At 48.5% G+C, this 22,572-nt stretch overlaps 2 protein-coding genes across 2 annotated transcripts; both read left to right on the forward strand.

Annotated features, from left to right (window-relative positions):
- Positions 1-3,012: 3,012 nt before the first annotated feature.
- On the forward strand, positions 3,013-8,011 carry LOC131482359 (keratin, type I cuticular Ha8-like). The gene is made up of 7 exons (XM_058675822.1): positions 3,013-3,441; positions 4,699-4,781; positions 5,736-5,892; positions 6,210-6,371; positions 6,459-6,584; positions 6,934-7,154; positions 7,885-8,011. Exons 1-7 carry the CDS (start codon positions 3,013-3,015, stop codon positions 8,009-8,011), a joined length of 1,305 nt encoding a protein of 434 aa, XP_058531805.1.
- Positions 8,012-18,846: 10,835 nt separating this feature from the next.
- On the forward strand, positions 18,847-22,225 carry LOC101516398 (keratin, type I cuticular Ha1). Its single transcript, XM_058676489.1, has 7 exons — positions 18,847-19,200; positions 19,396-19,478; positions 19,803-19,959; positions 20,738-20,899; positions 20,986-21,111; positions 21,238-21,458; positions 22,072-22,225. Exons 1-7 carry the CDS (start codon positions 18,853-18,855, stop codon positions 22,223-22,225), a joined length of 1,251 nt encoding a protein of 416 aa, XP_058532472.1. The 5' UTR covers positions 18,847-18,852.
- The last annotated feature ends 347 nt before the right edge of the window (positions 22,226-22,572 follow it).

Consider the following 22,572-nt stretch of genomic DNA (forward strand, 5'->3'; position numbering starts at 1 on the left):
CTCTGCTCCCCGGACCCGCAGCAGCAGTGTCTCTTGGGAACTTGCTAGAAAAGCAGAACTCTGGCCTGACTCAGACCCACTGAGTCAGAAGCTCTGGCATAGATGGAGTCTGGCAATGGGCATTCCTTGAAAAACTTCCCAGGAGATTCTGGTTAAAGCTTGAGAACCACAGAGGGTTCTATTTTCCATGAAAATAGAAGCAGACCACAGTGTTAGCACTGATGAACATAAACTTTGGCTTCTCAGGCTTATGTTTTATTGTTACTTGGGGCAGGCTGGTTGAGGTCGTACCTGGCTCCACCTGAGCCCTGCACACCAGCTCCTGCTGCTGATGCTTGCTCATGCTCAGCCACTTTGATGATGGTGATTTTTAGAAAATACTTTCTCTTCCTCTCTAGTTGCCCATCTCGTCCCAATTCCAACCCATTCCAAGCTCTTGGATGCACCCTGTATGAACTCTAAGGCCCAGGGACCTCGCCTTCTGTAAAGTCACATGACCCAGCTCTCCTGCTCCAGGCTTACCAAGAAGACCCAATTCCCACTTATTCATCTCTGTCCCCTGCACAGGGCCTTGAGAATGGTTTTGCTGTAGCAGGAACTCATGAACATCAGACATGTGTGATTGGTCACCAGGGTAAGATATATGGCATCCAATGTCTGCACCAAAGCAGCTGTGGGAAAGTGCCCTCATGGGTCTCCCTGCTCCTGTAAGGGACTGGCAGCTGGGGAGTTAGGGCTGGGTAGCTGGGCAACACCAGCATGGTTCACACAAGAGTCCTGGGAAAGAAATCTTTCCGGGACACCTGTAGGCAGCCTCTTAATATAAACTCCCTTTCTAGGGCTCCGCGTAAGAGTGATTGGAACTAAGCGGAGTGTCTCCTGAGGAATCTACTCAAGGTGGCAAGGGAATGTAGAAGAGTGCTCACCAAAGGACCAAGGGGAACAATCTCAAAACTGCTGCAAAGAACTGAATGAATGTCTGTGATGTAGCAGACTGATTGGATCTATTCCCTATGGCAGCCTTGTGTGAACTGGAAAGCTAACTACAGGGTATCCTCTCTGGATGTATCACCAACCTCCAGCACCAACAAGTATGTACTATCTGTTGGGTGAATGAAAGGATGGACACAGGATATAAATTAGAAGACTCGCAGTGTGGTAGCTTGGGGTCTACAAAAAGGACTTTATAGCAACCTCCTACACTGAGCCCCTCCAGGCAGAGTTAATTGTTGCTTATCTCTGGACCTCAGGGTCCAAAGCCTGGGGATCTGTACACCACAAGGACCAAGTTGGTTGGCGAGGGCATGGGCCATGGTGGCAAGCAGCCTATTGGACACCTAGTTTAACAGAGGTTATCAGAAGGGGTTTTATGTCAAAAGAGACATAGAAAGCCCTTCCAGCTCAGAGGGTCTAGGTTTCAGGGTCGGCACAGGCGCCTCCAGGGCCTTCCTGGTGGATCTATTCGTCCTAAGTGATGGGGGCATCTTCCTTAGCAATGACTGGAAGCTGGCTGGCTGCCCTTTTCCAGGGCTGATTGAACAATCCGGCTGCTGGCTTGCTGTTTGTCTGACTTCAGAAACAGAGGCGGCTATAAAGCTTCTGAAGCGCTGAGTGTGTCTGAAGATTAAGGAAATTTAAATTTTGTTCCAGAGTCTCCCAAGTCATGGGCCATGAAGGTAGGTGCATTTCAAAGAAATGCAAAAAGCATTTCTTTAAAGGTACTAGATCAAAGTGCTCTGAGTGTGTTTTCCATAAGCAAGGAGAGGAGGGACTCTGGTGGGGGCCAACCAGGAGGAAAGGTGCCTGGACAGGACGGCGAGGCCTGAGAACAGACACCATAAAGGCTGAATCACCTGTCCCCCTTTGCCAGCCTGGATTGCAATGCACAGGAACAAACCTTCGTTTCTTGGGGATCACGCATCACTCAACCTAATCCTTGAGGTTTTTTTTCCCCTCTCTTTCACAACTGATAATTTTAAAACAGCCTAACCAGTATGATGTTTTATATTTTAATTGGGTGCACAATATTAAAAAAAATTCTCCTTTGATTTCCTCTTTTATCGCTGTTTCCTCACACTTTCGGAGAGCCACTTTCCAGGGGGCATATTCCTGTCTTACTATGAGATGCTCCTGGCATCCAAGACTTCCCAGACCTGGGCAAAGTGCAGCTTCCCAGGCCCATATACCTGTCTTTGTTATAGGTATACCAGGCTATTGGCTACCTCTCAAACAGGATTGAATATGTTCATTTTGCTTTCTACAAGAGCTAGTCTCCCTCCTCAGTCTCTTGTGGAAAACATCACCTGAAATGCATCTTAAATAAATACCCCCTACTCCATGCTGTCTGTTTCTGGTCCCTTGATGAGATAATTAAAAAAAAAAAAAACCCTAAAAATGAAAAAACACTTTCACTATTTGCCTTTGCAATATCAAGGCCATTCACTTTGCTTCTATTAAACTTGAAGCTCCCTTCTTGCTCTCCCAGTAGGCTCAGCATTTGTTTCACATTGGATCCTCCTTCAATATCTCCCGAAGCACATGCACTGTAGTGTGCCCCCTTTTTCCGGGTGCCCAGGTGGTTAACATTTGAGACTTCACCCAAGGGAACAGAGGTAGGAAAAGAGTTAGGAGGGAGGGAGATGTGGAGGACACCTTAAGGACTCTTTGGTCCTTGACTATCACTCAGCCTTGAAACTGGCAGGGGGAAAGGATTCCCGGATACAGAGGGTGGGCAGTGTGAAGGCCTCATTTTCCCTGTGTTTTAGGGCCCTGGGAGGCATCTCTTGTGGGTGAAGGCCTTTTATCATGAGCTCGTTAACTCTTTATAGGAGGCAAAAATCACTGACTAACAGAGCGATTGTACAACAATCAACATACATATTAATAAGGAAAATGCCAATTCTCTTACCCCAACACCCACCAAAGAACTATATAAGGTCTGCCGGAGAGGACTGGTATTGGCTTTCAGCAGATCCAACCGGGAGCAAAACAGGAGTCCTGGCCTTCGACACCATGGCTTCTAACCCCTGCAGCTCCATCCTAGGTGGGCGGCTGTTGGAGGTGGAGGCCCACCCAATGTGCTTCTCAGCTACTGTGGCCCACGCCAACCGTGTCCGTGTGGGCTCCACGCCCCTGGGCCGACCCAGCCTCTGTCTGCCCCAGAGCTGCCACACGGCCTGTGCCTTGCCAGGGACCTGCCACATTCCTGGCAATGTGGGGATCTGTGGGGCCTATGGCGAGGTGACCCTGAATGGCCATGAGAAGGAGACCATGCAGTTCCTGAATGACCGCCTGGCCAACTACCTGGAGAAGGTGCGTCAGCTGGAGCGGGAGAACGCGGAGCTGGAGACCACCATCAGGGAGACGAGCAAGTGCCATGAGACCAGTGTGTGCCCAGACTACCAGTCGTACTTCTGCAACATCGAGGAGCTCCAGCAGAAGGTGAGGGGTGGTGTGGTATACCAGATCGTGTGGGTCAACACACAATTTGTAATTCCAGAGCCAAATCTTGCTTCCCATCTGATTGTGTGAAGTCTGGTGGGTCTACGTTCTAGTTTACGCATCTCCAGGACAGCTTTGTACTACAGTGGCAGAACTGAGTCCTTGAGACAGATTGCTTGGTCTACCAAGGTTACGCTATTTACTGTGTTGCAAAGATGACTGACTTTTGCTTTAGATACGCAGTACCTGGATCAGCAATGGTGACAAACCACCTGCTGGGAATATTGAGTTGTGGGAAGAGACTGTCCCTAGAGAGGGTGAATGGGAATGAGCAAGAGATGGGATGGGAGACTTATTGATTTATTTTTGCTTGATTTGAGAGAGTCTGTGTGCTGGTTTCCAACTCAAACACTTGCAGCAGCTGGTGTTGGGCCAGGTGGAAACTAGGAGTCTGGAATTCCATCCTGTCTGCCGCATGGGGTGCAGGGACACAATTACTTAAGCCATTACCTGCTGCCTCCCAGTTGCATGCTTTGAAGCCAGACACTGGGTATCCCAAGCAGTGACTTGGCTGCCATACCTCATGCTTACCCTGGGAGGTAGGATTTGCCTTTCCAGGACTCTGAGTTCCTGCTTAGTTTCTGGACTTAGGATTCCTGAATTGTCATTATGAAACCAGTGCTAATGTTAACAAAACAAATAGCCTCTGGGATGGTAAAAGTATGAGAGGAGTTTTCTCTAATGCACATGATGAACAGTGACCATATGCCCAGTATCTTCGGCATAGCTTCTATCTTCTTTGACTACTTAGTCAATGTCTCCTAAGAGTTTCTGTCTTAGTTTTGGAGACTGGGAGACAAAAAGTGTCAACATGGGAGCTGCAGAAACCTGGTGAAATTCTGAGAAGAGTTTTGTGATGTTGGATGACAGAGTGAGGAACTGATCCACCTGAATCTTGCCTAGTTCATTGGTCTGTGGCGTGGATTCCAGATTTTGTTGACACGGGGTTGTGCATCACAGCTGACAAAAGGCAGCCAAATCTTTAGTGTCTGTTCACTCTGCTGCTTCCTTCCTTTTCCTGGCTCCTTGACTCTCACTTTCATCTTTTGCCAAGTTACTCTTGCATATCCTCACTCCTGTTCCACTACGTGTCTTAGTTTGTGGTGTCCAAGGAGATACTGTCCTTGGAACCTCTACCAACAGAACTTCCGGTGACTCGGGAAAACAGGAAATCCCCCAATGACCTTTCTTCCCTAGATTCTGTGTATCAAGTCTGAGAACAACAGGCTGGTGGTACAAGTAGACAACGCCAAGTTGGCTGCAGATGACTTCAGGACCAAGTGAGTCGGGGTAGGACAAGGAGAAGGAGGAGTCTGATGATGGCTTGTCTTCTTCTCCCTAGGGATGCAGTTGGTATTGGGATGTAGTTGACCAAGATTCAGTTCAGTAGATGCAGCAGGAGAAAACAAGGCAGTAAGACCCTACAGCTCAACAACAGCCCACTCTCCAGTTATGTTGCTTTCATAGTTTACAATATGCTTTAGGATGTATCATCCACTTTGTTGTGCCGTGAGAGCCTTGTGAAGCAGGTAGGGTGGGTGGGGGTGGCATACCCTTCACGGTGGGAGCACCAAGGCTCGGAGTGTGAAAGTGACTCTCCAAAATCATACAGCTGAGTGTAGGTCAGGGATGTGGCCACCAGTTCCCCACCACATGTTCTCACAGTGAGGCCGCAGCAAGGATGCTTCTAGGGGAGGCCTGACTAGTTTGTGCAGGCCAGTCGTTCATGACAGGTATCACACTCCACACAGCCTGGGGTGGAACCATGTGAAGGCTGAAGGGTTTGCACCTGAGATGAGTCTGCCCTGGGAGCAGGAAGGAGCATGGTGCAGTGCTGTCTTCAGGGCACTGAGGGAGTCCTCTCAAGCTGAAGAAAGCCCCTGCCTTCTCTTCCTCTGGCAATTTGACTTCTGCTCAGAGAGAGGATCCAGAGGGTTCATTGTGTTGCTTGGTTACTGTGTGGTTCCCCCCTTAGGTCAACAACCTAAGTGGGTAGGCATCAGTTGTGGGCTCATCACGCTGCCCTTGGTCACTGCCTCATCCATCGCAGCTGCTGAGTGATGACTGGGGAAGTGGAGGCCTCCTGCTGCTTTTGGGCTGTGAGAATTCCCAGAGGGAAAGCTTACCCACATTTGGATTGCCAAAGGGGAGGCTCCTGGGATTACAACTGTAAGTCATGTCAAGGTGCCACTTCCTGCTTCCTGACTCCAACTCTCATGCCTGCCCTGCTGAAGGTACGAGACAGAGCACTCACTCCACCAGGTGGTGGAGGCCGACATCTGTGGCCTGCGCAAGCTGCTGGACAACCTCACTCTCGCCAAGTGTGACTTGGAGGCCCAGCTGGAGTCCCTGAAGGAAGAGTTACTCTGCCTCAAAAAGAACCATGAGCAGGTGCGTGGTCTTTTGTATGATGTGTTCACTTTCTGGAGTGACCTCAGGCCCACTGTAAGCGGCAGGACAGTGAAAAATGAGGCTTTGTCCTGTTCGGATGATGGAAGACACAGACCCTGCCTTCTCATTAAACTTCTCAAGCCCTGGAGGGGAGTTCTGGCTTACTGTGAGAAGCTGTGCCTCATCCCCAGCCCCTGGAAACTTGGAGGCTGGTACAGGCCAGGCCACCTCTTTGGAGAACAGGAAATGGGAAGCCAAGCTTCAGATGGTTGAATGGGCACCCCGTGAATGGTTCTCTACTCCCTCTGTCCCTGCAGGAAGCCCACACGCTGCGGTGTCAGCTTGGGGACAAGCTCCGCATTGAGCTGGACACTCAGCCCACCATAGACCTGAGCAGGGTGCTGGAGGAGATGCGGTGTCAGTACGAGGCCATGGTGGAGACCAACCGGCAGGACGTGGAGCAGTGGTTCCAAGCGCAGGTGAGGGCATGGCTGCAGGGCGGGAGTGGGGGAGGACCTTGGGCTCTGCTGAGAGGCCATGGAGCTGAGCTTGTGGTTGACTTTCAGTCGGAGGGCATCAACCTGCAGGCCATGTCATGCTCTGAGGAGCTGCAGTGCTGCCAGTCGGAGATCCTGGAGCTGAGACGGACAGTGAATGCCCTGGAGGTGGAACTTCAGGCCCAGCACACTATGGTGAGCTCATCCACATGCATGACAGCTTGTGTGGCTCTGCTGCCTCTGAGCAGTTCCCTGGGCTCAGCTCAGGCCTCACTTAGACAGTGACCAGGGCCACACCTTAACCCATGACTTGGTCTCCTTTGTGGGAACCTTCTCATGGGTGTGCGCACTGCGGGGCTGACCAGGATCCCAGATAGGGAGGTCGAGCAACATACAAAGGAGGAGCAGTAACTGCATTGGTTCTTGCAGTGGCAGGTGCTACTGGAAGAGTTATTCCCTGGGCCTGGCAGAGGCTTGTGGCCTCCTGAGTAAGTTGAGGAGAAGGTTCTTGAGTTGCACTCTGATTCTTTCTTTGGTGCCACAGACGGACTGCCTGCAGAACTCCCTGTGCGAGGCCGAGGCCCGCTTTGGCACGGAGCTGGCCCAGATGCAGATCCTCATTAGCAACGTGGAGGAGCAGCTGTCTGAGATCCGGGCTGACCTGGAGCGGCAGAACCAGGAGTACCAGGTGCTGCTGGATGTCAAGGCCCGGCTGGAGTCGGAGATCAATACCTATCGGAACCTTCTAGAGAGTGAGGACTGCAAGTATGCTTCCTGAGGTTATTTGTGTCTGTGGGTCAATGCCTTGGGACAAAAGCAAAGACGGGTTGTCGGGAATGGCCTAGAAGGAACCATGGATGTCATCTTTGGGGAGCAACTTGCACCCCAGCAGGCCTAGTGAGCGCACAGCTGTCTGATCAGTTAGGTGGGTGAAGGTGTGCAGGAGCCTTATAACTCATCCACCTGTTTTGTTGACCTAATTGCCCTCACAGCTGCTGGTCACTCCCATTGAAGGCTGAAACATTGCGAGCTCAGTGCATGGAGATCTGGCTGAGCCCGCTCTGGGGGGAGTATCATGTGACAAGGATTCTTTAGCTTGGGATGCTTTACGATATTGCTGAGGGCACACACACCTGCCTTTCTGCTAATTCCTCCATCATACTGTTAAAAGGCAAAGGCAGATCATACCAGTTCCTCTTCTTAAGCACTAAACAACAGTATTAGGGGCTGTTCAAATTGAGCGAATGGTTGATGTCCAGCCTGCTTCTGGGCCACCGGTTCCTGCCCTTCTCTCCGGATGTCCCCTCTACACAGCAGGGAGCTCTGGCCTTGCATACAGGGCCTCTAAGTTCTGGCCTCCACTCCACCGTAGGATTCAGGCACAGTCCTGTCTGTTTTAGCTTTGCAGCGCCCTCTATGGTCTAGTGTTTGAATTTGTCCTTGAACCCCAAAGTGTGCATGGACTGTTGTTCACTTCTCTTTCCTCTGTGCACAGACTTCCCTGCCACCCATGTGCAACATCAGCTTCCAGCACCAGGGGGCCAGCCTCTGCCAACTACACCCCCTGCCCTGCGGGGCCTCCCCGGGCTTCCTGTGGGCCCTGCTTCTCTACTCGACGCTGACGTACTCTGTGGGAAACAGGGACGATCCTCTGCTTCAGTGACTCCATTGTCCAGGCTTGCTAGCCGAGGCCTGCCTTCCCGGGGCCAGCTACAGGAGACTGCAGCGAGGTGGCCCCTTGGGTTGGTGGGTCTGGCCATGCAATCCCAGACCTGGATGTGTGCTGTCTCTCTCCGGGGTGTCCTGAATGACTCGCTTGTTTTTCCCTGGCAGCTTCCTGATTTCTTGGAGATAGGACAGTTACATCTCCATTTTGCTAATAAATTTCATGTTTGCAGCATGATGAGCCCAGTGCTGCTGCTCTCCGTGTGTTCATCCCAGGCTGGGAATCTTGCTGGGTGCTCCTGGAGGAGTCTGCTCTCATGGAAGTGGTGGCTGTGACTCGCTCACCAGACTGATTTTAGGAGTTGGCAAAGCCAGTTATAGAACCACCACCCAAACCTCGTACTTTCCCTTTCAAAACTTCCAACGAATGGGCTCTGTGCCACACAGAGAAGGCGTGTGCATGGCTCAGAATGGATGGCTCAGAATGTGTTAAAATGGGACGGTGGGGACTGGTGTTTGGCCAGGCAGTTGAGATTGCCATTTAGGATGCCTCTTTCCCTTGTCAGAATGTCTGGGTTCTCTGTTGGTCTCTGGATCCAGGCTTCCACTTCCTGGAACCTGAGAGCTCACGTACTTGGGTCCCTGTTGTCCCTGTGGGAGACCTGGGTTGAACACCTGGCTCAGCCCCAGCTGTTGTGAGCACTTTGAGTGCACACCAGTGGATGGATGATCTCTGTCTCTGTCCCAAATAAGATTATTTTAAAATAAGTAAACTTAAAAAAATGGGCCTATAGTAGGTTGGCAAATGAGGTGCTCAGCTCCTGACCTGACCACACCTATTTGGAGCTAGATTCACAGAGGTAGCCTTTAAAACCCAGACGCTGAGTAAAACTGGCATTTCATCTGGATGAAGTCACTTGACCCATGAGCAAAGGAAAGGTTCCAGGCATCCTACGTAAGTTGAGCTTTTGTGATCACACATCCATTCTGAGCCATGCCCACGCCTTCTCTGTGTGGCACAGAGCCCTACTAACGACCCCGAGGAGAGAGAATGGCTGCTCTTATTCTCAGCTGGTGGGCTGAGTCAAGACTTGAACTTTGAACTGCTCTTTGAACTTGGCCTAGAGCCCATTCGTTGGAAGTTTTGAAAGGGAAAGTACGAGGCTTCAATAAGAGTGAGTCTCCAGCCAGTGGCACAAGTGTCACCTGGATAGTTGGTGGAAATGCAGATGATTGAATCTATTTCAGGTTTTCCAAATCAGCACCCTGTTTTATCAAGCCTTCCAGGTGACTTTGATGTGCAGTCAGGTTAGCGAACCCCTGGGCTGGGGGGGCTAGCCTTGCTCTCCTGATAGGTCCCATGTAGGAGGAATTCCTCCTGTTACTCAGGCAGTGGCTTTTTCCTGCCTATTGGGAAACTCTGTAAAGGCTCAATGATTTTCACTGTTGCACCTGTTGCATGACTAGTCTGGAAAGGTCTGGACAAGCTGGCCCACCCAGGTTCTCCAGTACACTCCACTGCCAGTGCTCCTGGCAGCTGCCTGGCTTGGACTTTGTAGGCAATGGACACACGAAGCCAGAAGTTCTCTATTTTGACAGCTGTGGCCAAGAATCAGCACATCTCCTGAACTCACTGTCATAGCTGGCAACAGGTGGGTGGCAGTGAGTTCCCCATCACTGTAGGTGTTTTATCAGAGGCTTCAAAAACTTGCTGATGGCACTTGGGTATGGGGGGTGAGGGGCAGAGGGTTTGCAAGCCTCTACCTGCTTCTAGGCCTTCCTCATCAGTGAAACCACAGCTGCCAAATACAGCTGCCAAACCTATTTTAGGAACTGGGTTTTGTATCCCCTCTCTATTCTGGGTACTCTGTGAATCGCAGTAGCTTGCTAAAAGATCTGCAAATGTGGCTGATGCATGTTCAATTTAGTCTGCCCTAGCACAGGGTTGTAGTGCAGGTATGACCACATCTTCAAGTCCCAAGGCTAGAGGGAGCTAAACGGAAGAATTTGCATCCAGCTGATTTCCAGCCCTGGATCCTACACTTTGGTCATTGTCCTGGCAGACAGAACTGATTTGCTTGGAAGGCAGAAAGACTTCCACCACAGAGGGATTGGGGAAGGCTCAGAGGCTGTCATGCCCTGTCTACCCTTTGTTGTTCCGCTGCTCTTTTCCCAGTGGTGGAGTGTTTTGGACATAGATGATGACACTCGTGAGACACTTACTCAAGAGTGGGTCTCAATAAGAAACAGCAATCTTGGTTAGTGTTAATGTAGCGCCTGACCTAACCACACTCACCTCCTCCTTTGTACTTAAATAGCTTCTTTCATTCCAAGTTCAAAGCTGCCTAACCAAATAAACCCACATAATCTTGCACCATGACAGAGTAGCCAAGCATGGTCATTCCCATTTAAGGAGGAGAGAAAAGGTGAATCATTCAGTGGTTGAGGGATTCTTCTGGTGACATCAGATGAGTCAATGGGTCCCTATGGTGACTGACTTGTATTTCTGAAGTTCATATCCAAGACCATAGCACATTTACAATGAAGAGATCTTTGATGAATCATTGTGTGTATGTGTGCATGTTTGTGTAAGGAAAGCTTTCCTGGAAACAAAATAGCTTATTGTTGCCAATACCACCACAAGCATCACCACCATCATCACTGTCATCATTGTCATCGAAGCAAACATCTGGTGAGCTCCGTGAGCCAGGAACTTATCTAAATCACAGTCACGTTTATAAACATAAACTCCTTTCATCTTAACGACATTCCCACAGAGTCAACACTATTGTTCCTCCAGTTCTCCAGGGCTCAGGGAGGTGAAGTAACACGCTTAAGCTCACACAGCTACTGGGTGGTAAAGCCAGAATTCTGATGCAGGGAGGATACTGCTTCTAACTGTGCTCTGAACTGCCATGCTTTGTGGAGGCCAAGTCTCAGAGGGTCTCAGCAGGCAGATAGAACCATAAGCTTCACTGGGTTCTGATGCTTGCCCTTGAAGGAAATGAGAATGCTTGCTAGGGGGAATCATGTCTGAGATTTTATACCTCAAAGTGCAGTACAAGGAATGACAGTTCTCCACTACTGTCTCAGAGCGACTTGAAGCTGGAGAGCCCTGGCGATTTTAATAATTAGGAATCCCTCTCTGCTGTTACTAAAACCCCTTTATCTACTGAGGAAGAGGAGGGCAGGAATACCCCAAATCCCTTATAGATAAGATGTTTGTTGCATATATTGAATGGGGGAAAAGTTGGAGACGTTTTCAGAAAGATCTGAGTCCAGACAAGGATGACCACTCTCACCACTGCCATTCAATATAATCCTGGAAGTTCTAGCCAGGTAAGAAATTGAACAGTTACAAATTGGAAAGGAAGAAGTCAAGTTATTCCTTTTTGCAGTTGGTGTGATCATTATACAAAGGAACCAAAAGACTCTATTGGAATTCATAGGAGAGTTTTATAAAGTTATAGCATGTAAAATGAACATACCAAAATCAATAGCCTTTGTACACACTAACGATTCCATGGCTGAAAAAGAACTTGTAAAGTTCAGTCTTATTCACAATGGCCGTAAAAATTTTAATAACTTAGAATAAACTTAACTAAGGATGTGAAGGATCTCTACAATGAAAATTACAAAGCATTGAAGAAACAAATGGAGGAAGACAACAAAACATGGAAAAACCCTCTATGTTCATGGATTGGTGAGAATTAATATCAAAATGTCTATACTATTGGAAACAGTTTACAGACTGAATTTGATTCTAGTCTAAATAACTAGGACATTGTTCTCAGATCTAGAAAAAATGTTGCTAAAATTCGTATGGATATAAAAGAGACCCTGAATAGCTAAAGCAATCTTAAAACAACAAAAATAAACCTGAGGCATCACAATACCAGACTTCAAGATGCTCCACAGAGCAGTTGTTATTAAAACAACACGGTACGGGTATACACACAGACATGATAATCAGTGAAACAGAACAGAAATCCTGGAAATTAACCAGTGCATTTACAGCTAACTAATTTTTAATAAGTGGATTAAAATTAATCCAGGGAGGAACAAGAAGAATCTCTTCACCAATTGAATCTGGGAAAATCAGATCTGTGTGCGCAGTAGTATGAAACAAAACCCCTACCTTACACCTTTTACAAAAAATCATTCTAAATAGACCAATTATCTGATCAATGCCTTATGCAATCAAATTATTAGAGGAAAATATTAATGATACTCTGTAAGACATAAGCAGAGGCAAAGACTACATGGAAAGGCTCCCAGAAGCACAATCAATAACAAAAATAAACAAATGGGCTTAACATCAAGCTAAGCGACTTCTGCACTATAGAAGAAAATTGTCAACAAAGTGAAGAGGCAGCTAACAGAATGGGAGAAAATATTTGCAACTTATTCAACTGACAGCAGATTAATATCCAGGATCTATAAAGAAGTTATGAAACTCAACAACAAAACAAACAGTCCCATTAAGAAATGGGCAAAGGACATGAACAGGTATTTCTCTTACGATGAAATTCAAATGGCCAACAGACACATAAAAAAATTCTCAGGTTCACTAGCCATTGAGGAAAGGCAAATAAAAACCACAGGAGGTTTAATCGCATCGTAGTTAGAGTGGTTATCATCTGAAAACCAAAACAAATAAACGCTGGAGAGGATAGGGGGATAAAGGTGTTCTATTCCAAAGTTGGTGGGAATGAAAACTATTGCAACCATTATGGAAGCCAGTATGGAGAGTGCTCAGCTATCTGTGATTAGATCTACTATAAGACTGGAAATCTATCCAAATGAAATGAAATCAGCGTATGAGAGAGTTATCTGTACCCCCATGTTTATAGCAGTTCATTTCACAATCACTAAGATGTGGCATCAACTCATTTGCCCATCAAGGGATGGACTGGATAAAGAAAATGTGATGCGTATATATGCATATATACACACACATCTAATGGAATACCACTGAACCATAAAAAATGAAAATTTTGTCTTTTGCAACTAAATGAATGCAATTGGAATCTATTATGCTTAAGAAATAATCCAGTCAGTCCCCAAAAGACAATGATGCTTTCCCCTGATCTGTCATAATTAATACACGGAGTACAAAAATGTAATCCATAGTGTGAGAGTGAGATTCTTGGAGTTCATTATTGTGTACTGTCTTTGTTTACATGCCCAAGAAGCAGTTTAGCTTTGTTGTGGTTCTTTTTCATTTTTTGTTATTATTTTCTTCTTTGCCAGATTTATCTTTACCTAATGGAGTGCTAAGCTTGCGACTGCAAAATGAGATGAAAGCATGCTATTGTGAAAAATAAGGAAGGGGGATGATTGGGAACTATGGGCAGGAGCATGGCAGGGTAGGGTGGGAAGTACTAATAAGCTCCTGAATCTGTATTGCAAATAATGTGAAATTTATTCACTTTATATAAAAAATAAAATTTAAAAATGTTGCTTTACTGCTTACGCACGTTCATCATGTGCTAATTTGACCCCATAAACGGTCCTGAGAGAGGCAGAACAGGCATCTTAGTTCCTGCTGTGCCTCCTCCACAGTCTCCCAGCAGGTGAGAGGTGGTGCCTGGCACTCGGTCCATTGTGCTTTCCTCGCACCTGAATGGATGGAGAGCTAGATAAAATCCTGCACCAAATCACTCTAAAATGCTGGGATGGATTTGATGAGGAGAGTCCACTCTGGGTGTCCAGAATGTCCCTGTGGATAACGTTCCTGGTGCTATCTCACAGGCTACACCATCCTCTCTTCCTCAGCGCCATGCTTCAGATGGCATCTCCAGCCTCTGGCTGCTTCCTGGCCTTCTTTTGGTGCTAGTTTTTGTGTCCAAATTCCCCCTGCCTTTGTTGCCCCATCATCCTGCTGGTTCTCTGGCATCCCCCACAGAGAACCTCAGCATGGCCTCCCAGGAGCTCTCTCTGGTCTCCAGGGGGCAGAGTTGTGCCTGTTCACTTGCAGGTCCACAAGCTGCCTCTGTTTCTCCGGGCTGGCCTTCTTTCCTGTCCTCTGTCAAGTGTGCTTGCTTTACCATTTCTTCCTTTGCCCCACACCATATCCCTGGAATGGTCTTTCACCTTGTAACCTTGCACCTGCCAAAGCCTCTCTCTCTCTCTTATCTCTCTATTTTTTTTCCCTCCCACTGGAGCTGCCATGGCTGAAGTGATGTCTGTCATCACCACCCATTTTGTGGTTTCCAAAGCAGCAAGAGTATCCAAATATCCAAATACCAGGCAATTACCAGGCAAGGTGGCGGGGGATTCTTAAGAGATTAGGATTCCAAAGAGATCAGTTCTTGGAATCCTGTTTACGAGTTACCTAGGGTCGGGGACACACGTCAGTCTCCTTTGGGACACAGGTAAAAAACCTAAAATTACTCCGTCCCTTCAGTTTGTGTCTGAGACTCACAAACTGAGGGTTGAAATGACTGGAGGCTAGGGCAGAAGCAGGGGTGGGGAGAAGTGGGGAAGTGTGGAAACGGGGACATTGTGGGTGAAGGACCCAGATGCACCGTGCTGGTTGTGGACCTGTGTGATTAGTAGGAGTGGAAGCTCTAGAAGACAGGGGCGCAGCTTCCCTTATCCCCACCTTGTCCCTTGTCTCTGGGAACAGTGCTGGATGCACAGTGGTGGTCGACAAGTGCTGGTCACCATTAATATTACACATGTAGTTCTCTACTTATATTAAATACAAACCCATTTCTATATGCCATCTCACACCTTTTCTCATGGCAATTTCTCATCTCCTTATCTTCTGGCTATTTCTCATACATTTTTTTTGGGGGAGGGACAAATACCATTCATAGAAAGAAAATCCTTGATCAGAGCTATGGTCTGCTGTTCATCCTGGGCCCGGCATGGAGAAGCTGCTTCCTTAAGCAGTTTTGAATCAAATGAAATGCAGTCAAGAATATGGGCTTGACGATCCACCGAATGCTTAGTTTCTTTCTAAACAAATAACATTTGCAAGTATTCCCACTAGAAAGTCTAAAGAGTGCACCAAGCCTACTCCCAATGTACACAAGGTCATGGAGCTCTTACGAACTTGCGGTCCCATTACCTCTCAATAATTCAAACAACAAGCCTACCCCAAACTGTTGGTTCTTTGATAGTGCTGGCAGAAAGAAGCTTGGTTACAAGGGATGGCAGTTCTGTGTTTACTCACCAGTCAGTCTGTCTGTGTTCTACCCTGGATCCTCAGGCCATTTCACCTTCTGCAGGGCAGCCAGCTGGCGTGGCAGGTGGGGAAGCAATCACTAGGCGTAACCCGCAAGTAACAGAGGTAACCTGTTCTCTCCTGCATCTTCAGTGTGGCTGCAAATTGAACATTTCCAGAAGCCACAGAAGGTCTGATGATCCCTGGTCCCTTTTCCCTTCCACTTCTGCACATTGCTTATCCATAAAATTGTTCCCCTTTAACTTTCTGCGTGGGTGCAGCCAACGGTGGATTCCTCAGCCACCAGCCAATCTCAGACTGGATGGAGCAGGCGACTGATGCTCTGCACTGGACACCTTGGAGCAAAGCTGTGGTCGGGTGCCTTGGGCTCTTCTATGAGTCACCTGCATTGACGTCTTGCGGGACATGCAGCTGGGTTGACCATCTGTTGTGCCTCAGTTTAGTTTGGCTGCTGCTCAGCTCTCCTTATTCAGGCTAGCCCATTTGAAGATGGGCTAGCTTTGCCTGATCCGCGTTACCCTGGATTGATCTGACGATTCCTTCCAGTCTTCCCTCCTGTTTCTTTGCTTTTTCGGTCTTATCAAGACAACTCTCCTTGTTTTCATCTTGCTCCATCTTTCTGACCTCTCTGCCTGGTATGGATTTTTTCCCCATGCTTTTTTGTTGTGCCAGTTCTTGAATCTTCTCCTGCTGACAATGGGGGCATTCTTCTTTGTTGAAAGCATCCATGTGATCATGTTGACCCATGAGTAGAGTAGAGCAAAAAGCTTCGAGAATGCTGCTGGCCTTCAGTCTGTACTCGAGGTAAATCCTTCCCGGATGGGGAAGAAGGAAGCTGGAAAGCCAGTGCTTTGGACGGGCTGGTACGAGCATGGAGGCAGGCCAGTGTTGCTCCCCCACAACTGAGTGACCATCAGGTAGCTGCCTTAGTTTTTCCATTCATCCCAGTCCCAGAGGAGGTGAGACTGACACTTCTGGCCAGGCCCATGTGCTTTTTCCTGCTTTAATTGTCTTGGAAGGAAACAAAGAAAATGTGATGTTATTACAAGTCTGGGATTTCTTTGTAGTGCTGTGAGCTTTTCATCTGAATGGCATTATAATAAGCCATGATCATGGTCTTGGGAAGCATAGCTGAGGGGCCTTTTATCTGAGCCTCAAGCGGGGGCACCACATGAAGACTCATGAGTGCTGCATGGGGGAAAAGACTCCAACAAGCATTCAATAAAACGGCAGCTCTGGCTGGCAGCCAGCTGGAGCCCTGGGGGAAGTCAGGGTACCGCCTCCTGAGAGGCAGGTGGTATCTGGTGGTGATTTTAATTAGACAACTTACGAAAAAGATTATTTAAAAGGGAGAGAGGAGAGAGAGAGAGAGAATCTTTAATCCATACCCTGGTTCGTTTCTCAAAATGGCTGCAATAGCTAGATCTGTGCCAAGCCAAAGCCAGAGCTAGGAACTCCATCCTGGTCTATCTACTGATAGCAGTGGTATACATACTTGCGTCATTTTACAATGACTCTCCACGTCATTGGCAGAAATCTGGATTGGAAGCAGAGTAGCAGGGACTCGTCCAAGTGCTCCTAAACGAGATGCTGGAGTTTCAGGTTTTCTGTTGAGCCACGCACCAGCCCCAAGGCAAGTTTCATATATTCAGAACTTTGGCCACTTCTTCAGACCCCCTGACACCGTCCTTCACCTCCCATGACAACGCCAAATGACTCCAGCTGGTTCGCAAATCCCTTTCCATTTCCTTTCCTGGTGCCTGGATCCTTTAGATTCAATTGCACAACCACGGAGCCTTCTTTTGGCACTTTCATACCTTTGGGGGTTTTAAAATATTCATTTATTTATTTGAAAGGTAGAGACGTGTGTGTGTGTGTGTGTGTGTGTGTGCCAGAGAGAGAGAGAGAGAGAGAGAGAGAGAGAGATTGACCATCTGTTGTTTTGCTCCTTAAATGCCTCCAGCAGCAGAAGCTAGTCCAGGCTGAAGCTAGGAGTCTTAGTCAGGGTCTCCTAACTGGGGGCAGGGATCTAGCTACATGAGACATCACCTACCACCGTTCAGAGGGTGTGTGAGCAGGAAGCTGAAATAATAAGCAGAGCTGGGCTTGAACCCAGACTCTCTAATATGAGGTGTGGGTTACCCAAGAGGCTCTTAACCACTATACAAAAGGGTTACCCTGATACCTTTGGTTTTTAAAGCAGCTTGTATGTAAACCTATAGGGCTGGAGTTGGGAAACCCAGGACAGAATATGGAGCATTCTCCTGCTATATTCATTGTACTTGGAGGATTGGGCAAAAAGTCTGAAAAGTTTAAAGATTAATTTACTATTTCTATTGGGAAGGTAGATCAGATTTTATGGAGAGAAAAGAGAGCCAGAGGAAGGTCTTCCATCTATTGGTTTGCTCCCCAAATGGCTACAATGGCTGAAGCTGAGCTGATCAGGAGCCAGGAGCTTTTTCTGGGTGTCCCATGTGAGTGCAGGGACCTATCCTCTACTACAATAAGCAGGGGGCTGGATGGGAAGTGGAGCAGCCCAGGCAGAAACCAGTGCCAATATGGGATCCTGGTGCTTTCAAGGTGAGGTAAATGCAATTTTGATGTAATACCAATTAAGACATTGTGCTAGGCCTTTAACTGGAAATTCAAGAGCTATTTCGTAAATGTTCAAGCTAAAGTAGATATAAAGTTATTCATGTGATGTTTTAGGATCAACTTAATTTCTTGTCTGTGGACTTTTCCCAGTTTTCCTGATGTACCCACACTCAATGGCAAGCTTGTACCACACTTCCTTATTGCGTTCTTACTCACTCTTGCTTCCAGACACTTTCCTTGGACAATTGAAATGCACTGATGTGACTCTCTCAGCTTGCATTTTCACCTCTCTTTCAATGATTTTTCTAGAAAGTTTCCCTGTTCTCAATGGTCAAAGCCCTTACCTCTAGAATCTCCCTTTCTGCAATTCTCTTACATGACAAGGTAAGGGAGAGGGAGGGCATTATGTGATCCCTTACAGCACTAACAGGTGTCTAACCTCCACAACCATGACCCAATTCAACTTGAATCATCTTCCTCAGGATTTCCATGTTGGGAGTGCTGCAACATTTGAAGACTCTGTTAAAGTGAAGGATAGGAGTCTGCTGCTGCTATAGGAGACCACTTCTTCCTCAACACCAGCCTGTGCTTCTCCCTGGAGATGTTGGGTGGGATGGGATCTGAGATGTAGCTGCACTTGCAGCAGCATGTGATGCAGAAGAATGCCATCGCAGAGACTGACTCCTAGTTAATGGCCTCTTTGAAGGTCTACCACAATGCTCGGATTGCATGGGTGGACTGCCCCAGCTGGAGCCCTGACTTAGCAAGAAGCTCAAGTAAAGAATTTTATGGGAGAAGGGACTCTGGTGAGGAAAGCAAATAACAGACTGAAGAGAAGGGCGTTTGAAAACCAGTGAGGAAATAAAAAGAAAAAAGTTATCGCCTACCACGTCCACACCCTCCGTGCAGCAGGTATAAAGGTGTCCCAGAGGAGGCAGACCCACAGCTCTGTGACTTGCAGAACTTGGACTCAGTCTCCATCTAGGCACCTCACTCTCTCCCAGTGCCATGCGGTACAACTACTGCCTGTCCAACATGAGCTGCCGCTCCACCTGTTCCTCCAGGCCCTGTGTACCTCCCAGCTGCCACAGCTGCACCCTGCCCGGGGCCTGCAACATCCCTGCCAATGTGGGCAACTGCAACTGGTTCTGTGAGGGCTCCTTCAATGGCAGTGAGAAGGAGACCATGCAGTTCCTGAACGACCGCCTGGCCAGCTACCTGGAGAAGGTGCGGCAGCTGGAGCGGGAGAATGCAGAACTGGAGAGCCTGATCCAGGAGAGGTGCCAGCCCCAGGAGCCCCTGCTGTGCCCCAGCTACCAGTCGTACTTCCGGACCATCGAGGAGCTGCAGCAGAAGGTGAGGGGTGGGAAGTGGGGTGTGGGGGGCTGTCATGTCCAGGCTAGGAGAGTTTGCTCTGATTCTCAACCTGTGCTGTTTTGTCTCTGTGCTGTCATGGTCCTTGTGATGTTTTTTGCCTTTAAGAAATGTGTAAGAATTTGATGGCTTCACATCCATTGTCCATCCTCACTTAAACAATCTCCCCCTCCCCAGATCCTGTGCACCAAGTCCGAGAACGCCAGGCTGGTGGTGCAGATTGACAATGCCAAGCTGGCTGCGGATGACTTCAGGACCAAGTGAGTTGCTTGGAATCTACACTATTGCCTGTCCCTTTTGCTTAACCTCTTATTTAAACAAAGAGATTTCCATAGCTTTTCCAATGAACAGAGTAATCCATTGGTTATGCGGGATGCTGTAGAACACTGGGGGGAGCCCAGCCAGGAAAGCACACAAATAGATGAGTTTGGGGTTTAATAATGAGCTTTGACCAAGTCTGTGTGCTGGGTCTACTCACTGCCCAGGGTGGGGTGGGGTGGGGGTGGCACAAAGCCAAGCAGGTTGTCATAGATTGCTCTCATGAGCCATGAAGACCTGCTAGCTATGTCCCTGTGCTTGCACAGGTATGAGACGGAGCTGTCACTGCGGCAGCTGGTGGAGTCTGACATCAACGGGCTGCGCAGGATTCTCGATGAGCTGACCCTGTGCAAGTCCGACCTGGAGGCACAGGTGGAGTCGCTGAAGGAGGAGCTACTTTGTCTCAAGAGAAACCATGAGGAGGTGAGGCCAGGAAGTGGAACTGAGGCAATGAGACTGGTTCTGGGGCCGAGGGACACTTCAAAGGGTTGGAGAGGCAGAATGATGATGGTGAGCAGTGTGTGAGCCTGTTTTCGCTCATGTCCCCTGAAGGCACCACAACACGGAGCTGAGGAATCAGAGACACGAACCCTGCTTATGTCCGCACATTCACTCAAATTGAGGGCACTGCTTGCATTTCCAGAGCTGCTTGCTCAGTCTGTGCTTGTCACTGGGTTGTAGAAAGATCCCAGCACTGCTGTATTTGAGTTTGACACAGCTTGTTTCCTGTCTCAAACTCAGCCCAAATGAACCTGATGAATGTGGGTTACCACTGTTTCAGTCTTACAGAAGGACTGGGGGCTGCATCTCTCTCTTCTGGGAGTCACTGGGACAAGATCTTATTTCTTGCTAGCAAGAGTTGTCTGATGATTCAGCCCCAAACTGAGTACCCAGTTGTCTGCCCTGTAAGGTTGTAACAGCCGATCTACAAGCCTGGAGAGTTGTAGAGTAGTTAGTTCAACCTGCGTTGGTGTCTGAGTGGATCTTCAGGATGCGTTTTTGAAGCCAGTGTCTTTGCCAAGCCATGGTGAGGAAATAGTTGTGGTTTGCGTGCATACTCCTTTCTATGGACTGTCACAGATGGCTCCACTCACAGCTTCTTCTTTGAGAAATAGGCCAACAGGGCATCAACAAACAATTCCATATCTGGCAGCCCATTTTTCATTGAGGGTGGTAACTCTTGTCTACTCTCCATGTACAGGAAGTCAATACCCTGCGCTGCCAGATTGGAGACCGCCTCAATGTGGAGGTGGATGCTGCCCCCACTGTGGATCTCAACCGTGTGCTCAATGAGACCAGGTGCCAGTATGAAGCCCTGGTGGAGACCAACCGCAGAGAAGTGGAGGAATGGTTCACTACACAGGTGGGCATCTAAGCACCCGAACTCCCACAATACCCCGGGTCCCTAGGACAGGGACTGATCCTGTCTTTTCTTCTTGGGTGTTGCAGACAGAGGAGCTGAACAAGCAGGTGGTGTCCAGCTCAGAGCAGCTGCAGTCCTACCAGGCTGAGATCATTGAGCTGAGACGCACGGTCAACGCCCTGGAGATCGAACTGCAGGCCCAGCACAACCTGGTGGGTTCCTCTCACACCTGCTGGTGTGCACAGCAAAGGCAGGGAGGTGGAGTCACCTCTGCAAGCCTGTTGAGAAACCCTTGTGAGTGGCAGCAGCCCTGTGACCCCTTTTCTGTCTCCCCACAGAGGAACTCCCTGGAGAACACGCTGACAGAGAGCGAGGCCCGCTACAGCTCCCAGCTGTCGCAGGTGCAATGCATGATCACCAACGTGGAGTCGCAGCTGGGTGAGATCCGGGCGGACCTAGAGCGGCAGAACCAGGAGTACCAGGTGCTGCTGGACGTGCGTGCACGGCTGGAGTGTGAGATCAACACGTACCGGGGCCTGTTGGAGAGCGAGGACTGCAAGTGAGTTTTTGGCTGGGGTTGTTTGGCTGCATTAGTAGGCATACTTCTCGTGATCTGTGGGCAGAAACCACACGTCTTTGCACCAGGCATGCCAAAACAGATCCCAGAAAATGTGGTCTGGAGATAATTCAAAACCTGGAGAGGTTGGGTAGCAAGAATTGTTTGATATACCGGCTGAAACTGTACAGCCAAATGCATTCTACTAGGATTATAGTGCATCATAGTTGGCCTCTGAATATTTGTGGGATCAATGACATGCCTTACTATTTACAACACTGTGCTGTGTATGGGTCCATCTGCCTGTGCTGCCTTATCTGGGCTTGCAGTTACAACCAGCCAGGCTATCCAGGAGAGGCTGGGACTTGGAGAAGGTCAAGGGTATCAGCTAGGAAAGCACAGACAAAAGAGGGAAAAATTGAAGTTTCTGAGTTGCTGCAGTTCTTTTGGGACTCTATGATATAGAGACAATTAGCATTTTTTCCCCAACAGGTAAGCCTGTGGCCATTCTCTCTTCAAAACCCAGGCTTGTCAGAATGCTGGGTTTTGGGATTGCTTTGATATTTTATTCTGACTCTTCCTTAACTCACCTTTGCTTCTCATGTTTTACTTCCAGGCTGCCCCCTAACCCCTGTGCTACGACCAACGCATGCAGCAAGCCCATTGGGCCCTGTGTCTCCAATCCCTGCGCCCCCTGTGCTCCCCCAACCCCCTGCACACCCTGTGCCCCACGGCCTCGCTGTGGGCCCTGCAACTCCTTTGTGCGCTAGAAGCCAGGGCTTTGGGCAGCAGCCAGGATATAGGGTCTAAGGCTCCAGAGCTTTAACTCCCTCTGGTTCATCCCACAAGAACCTGAAAGCACAAGACCAGAGCAATCCTGGTGAGCAGCTCCCAGCTGCGCGGACCTCCTGACCACTCCCTGCCACCTTCTCCCTCTTCAGCATCAATGTTTCCTTTGCATGCCTGGAGGACTCTCCCAGGGACCAGAGGCCCTCCCTTGTAATCTAATAAACATGACTTTCTTGGCAAGACAGATCCTTTCTCATTGGTATTCATTTGGTTCAATGCATTCATCATGGGGTACTCCATAAAAAAAAACCACTTGAAAGCCAGAGAA

Source organism: Ochotona princeps, chromosome 17, assembly GCF_030435755.1.
Source record: "Ochotona princeps isolate mOchPri1 chromosome 17, mOchPri1.hap1, whole genome shotgun sequence".
Taxonomy (NCBI): Eukaryota; Metazoa; Chordata; class Mammalia; order Lagomorpha; family Ochotonidae; genus Ochotona; species Ochotona princeps.

What these genes read in the sequence shown, in the direction of transcription:
- LOC131482359 (XM_058675822.1), top strand. Translation starts at nt 3,013, where the DNA reads ATGGCTTCTAACCCCTGCAGCTCCATCCTAGGTGGGCGGCTGTTGGAG. An exon ending in TCGAGGAGCTCCAGCAGAAG is followed by an intron (nt 3,442 to 4,698) that starts GTGAGGGGTGGT and finishes TTTCTTCCCTAG; the next exon opens with ATTCTGTGTATCAAGTCTGA. An exon ending in AGCAGTGGTTCCAAGCGCAG is followed by an intron (nt 6,372 to 6,458) that starts GTGAGGGCATGG and finishes GTTGACTTTCAG; the next exon opens with TCGGAGGGCATCAACCTGCA.
- LOC101516398 (XM_058676489.1), top strand. Translation starts at nt 18,853, where the DNA reads ATGCGGTACAACTACTGCCTGTCCAACATGAGCTGCCGCTCCACCTGT. An exon ending in GCGGATGACTTCAGGACCAA is followed by an intron (nt 19,479 to 19,802) that starts GTGAGTTGCTTG and finishes GTGCTTGCACAG; the next exon opens with GTATGAGACGGAGCTGTCAC. An exon ending in TTGGAGAGCGAGGACTGCAA is followed by an intron (nt 21,459 to 22,071) that starts GTGAGTTTTTGG and finishes TTTTACTTCCAG; the next exon opens with GCTGCCCCCTAACCCCTGTG.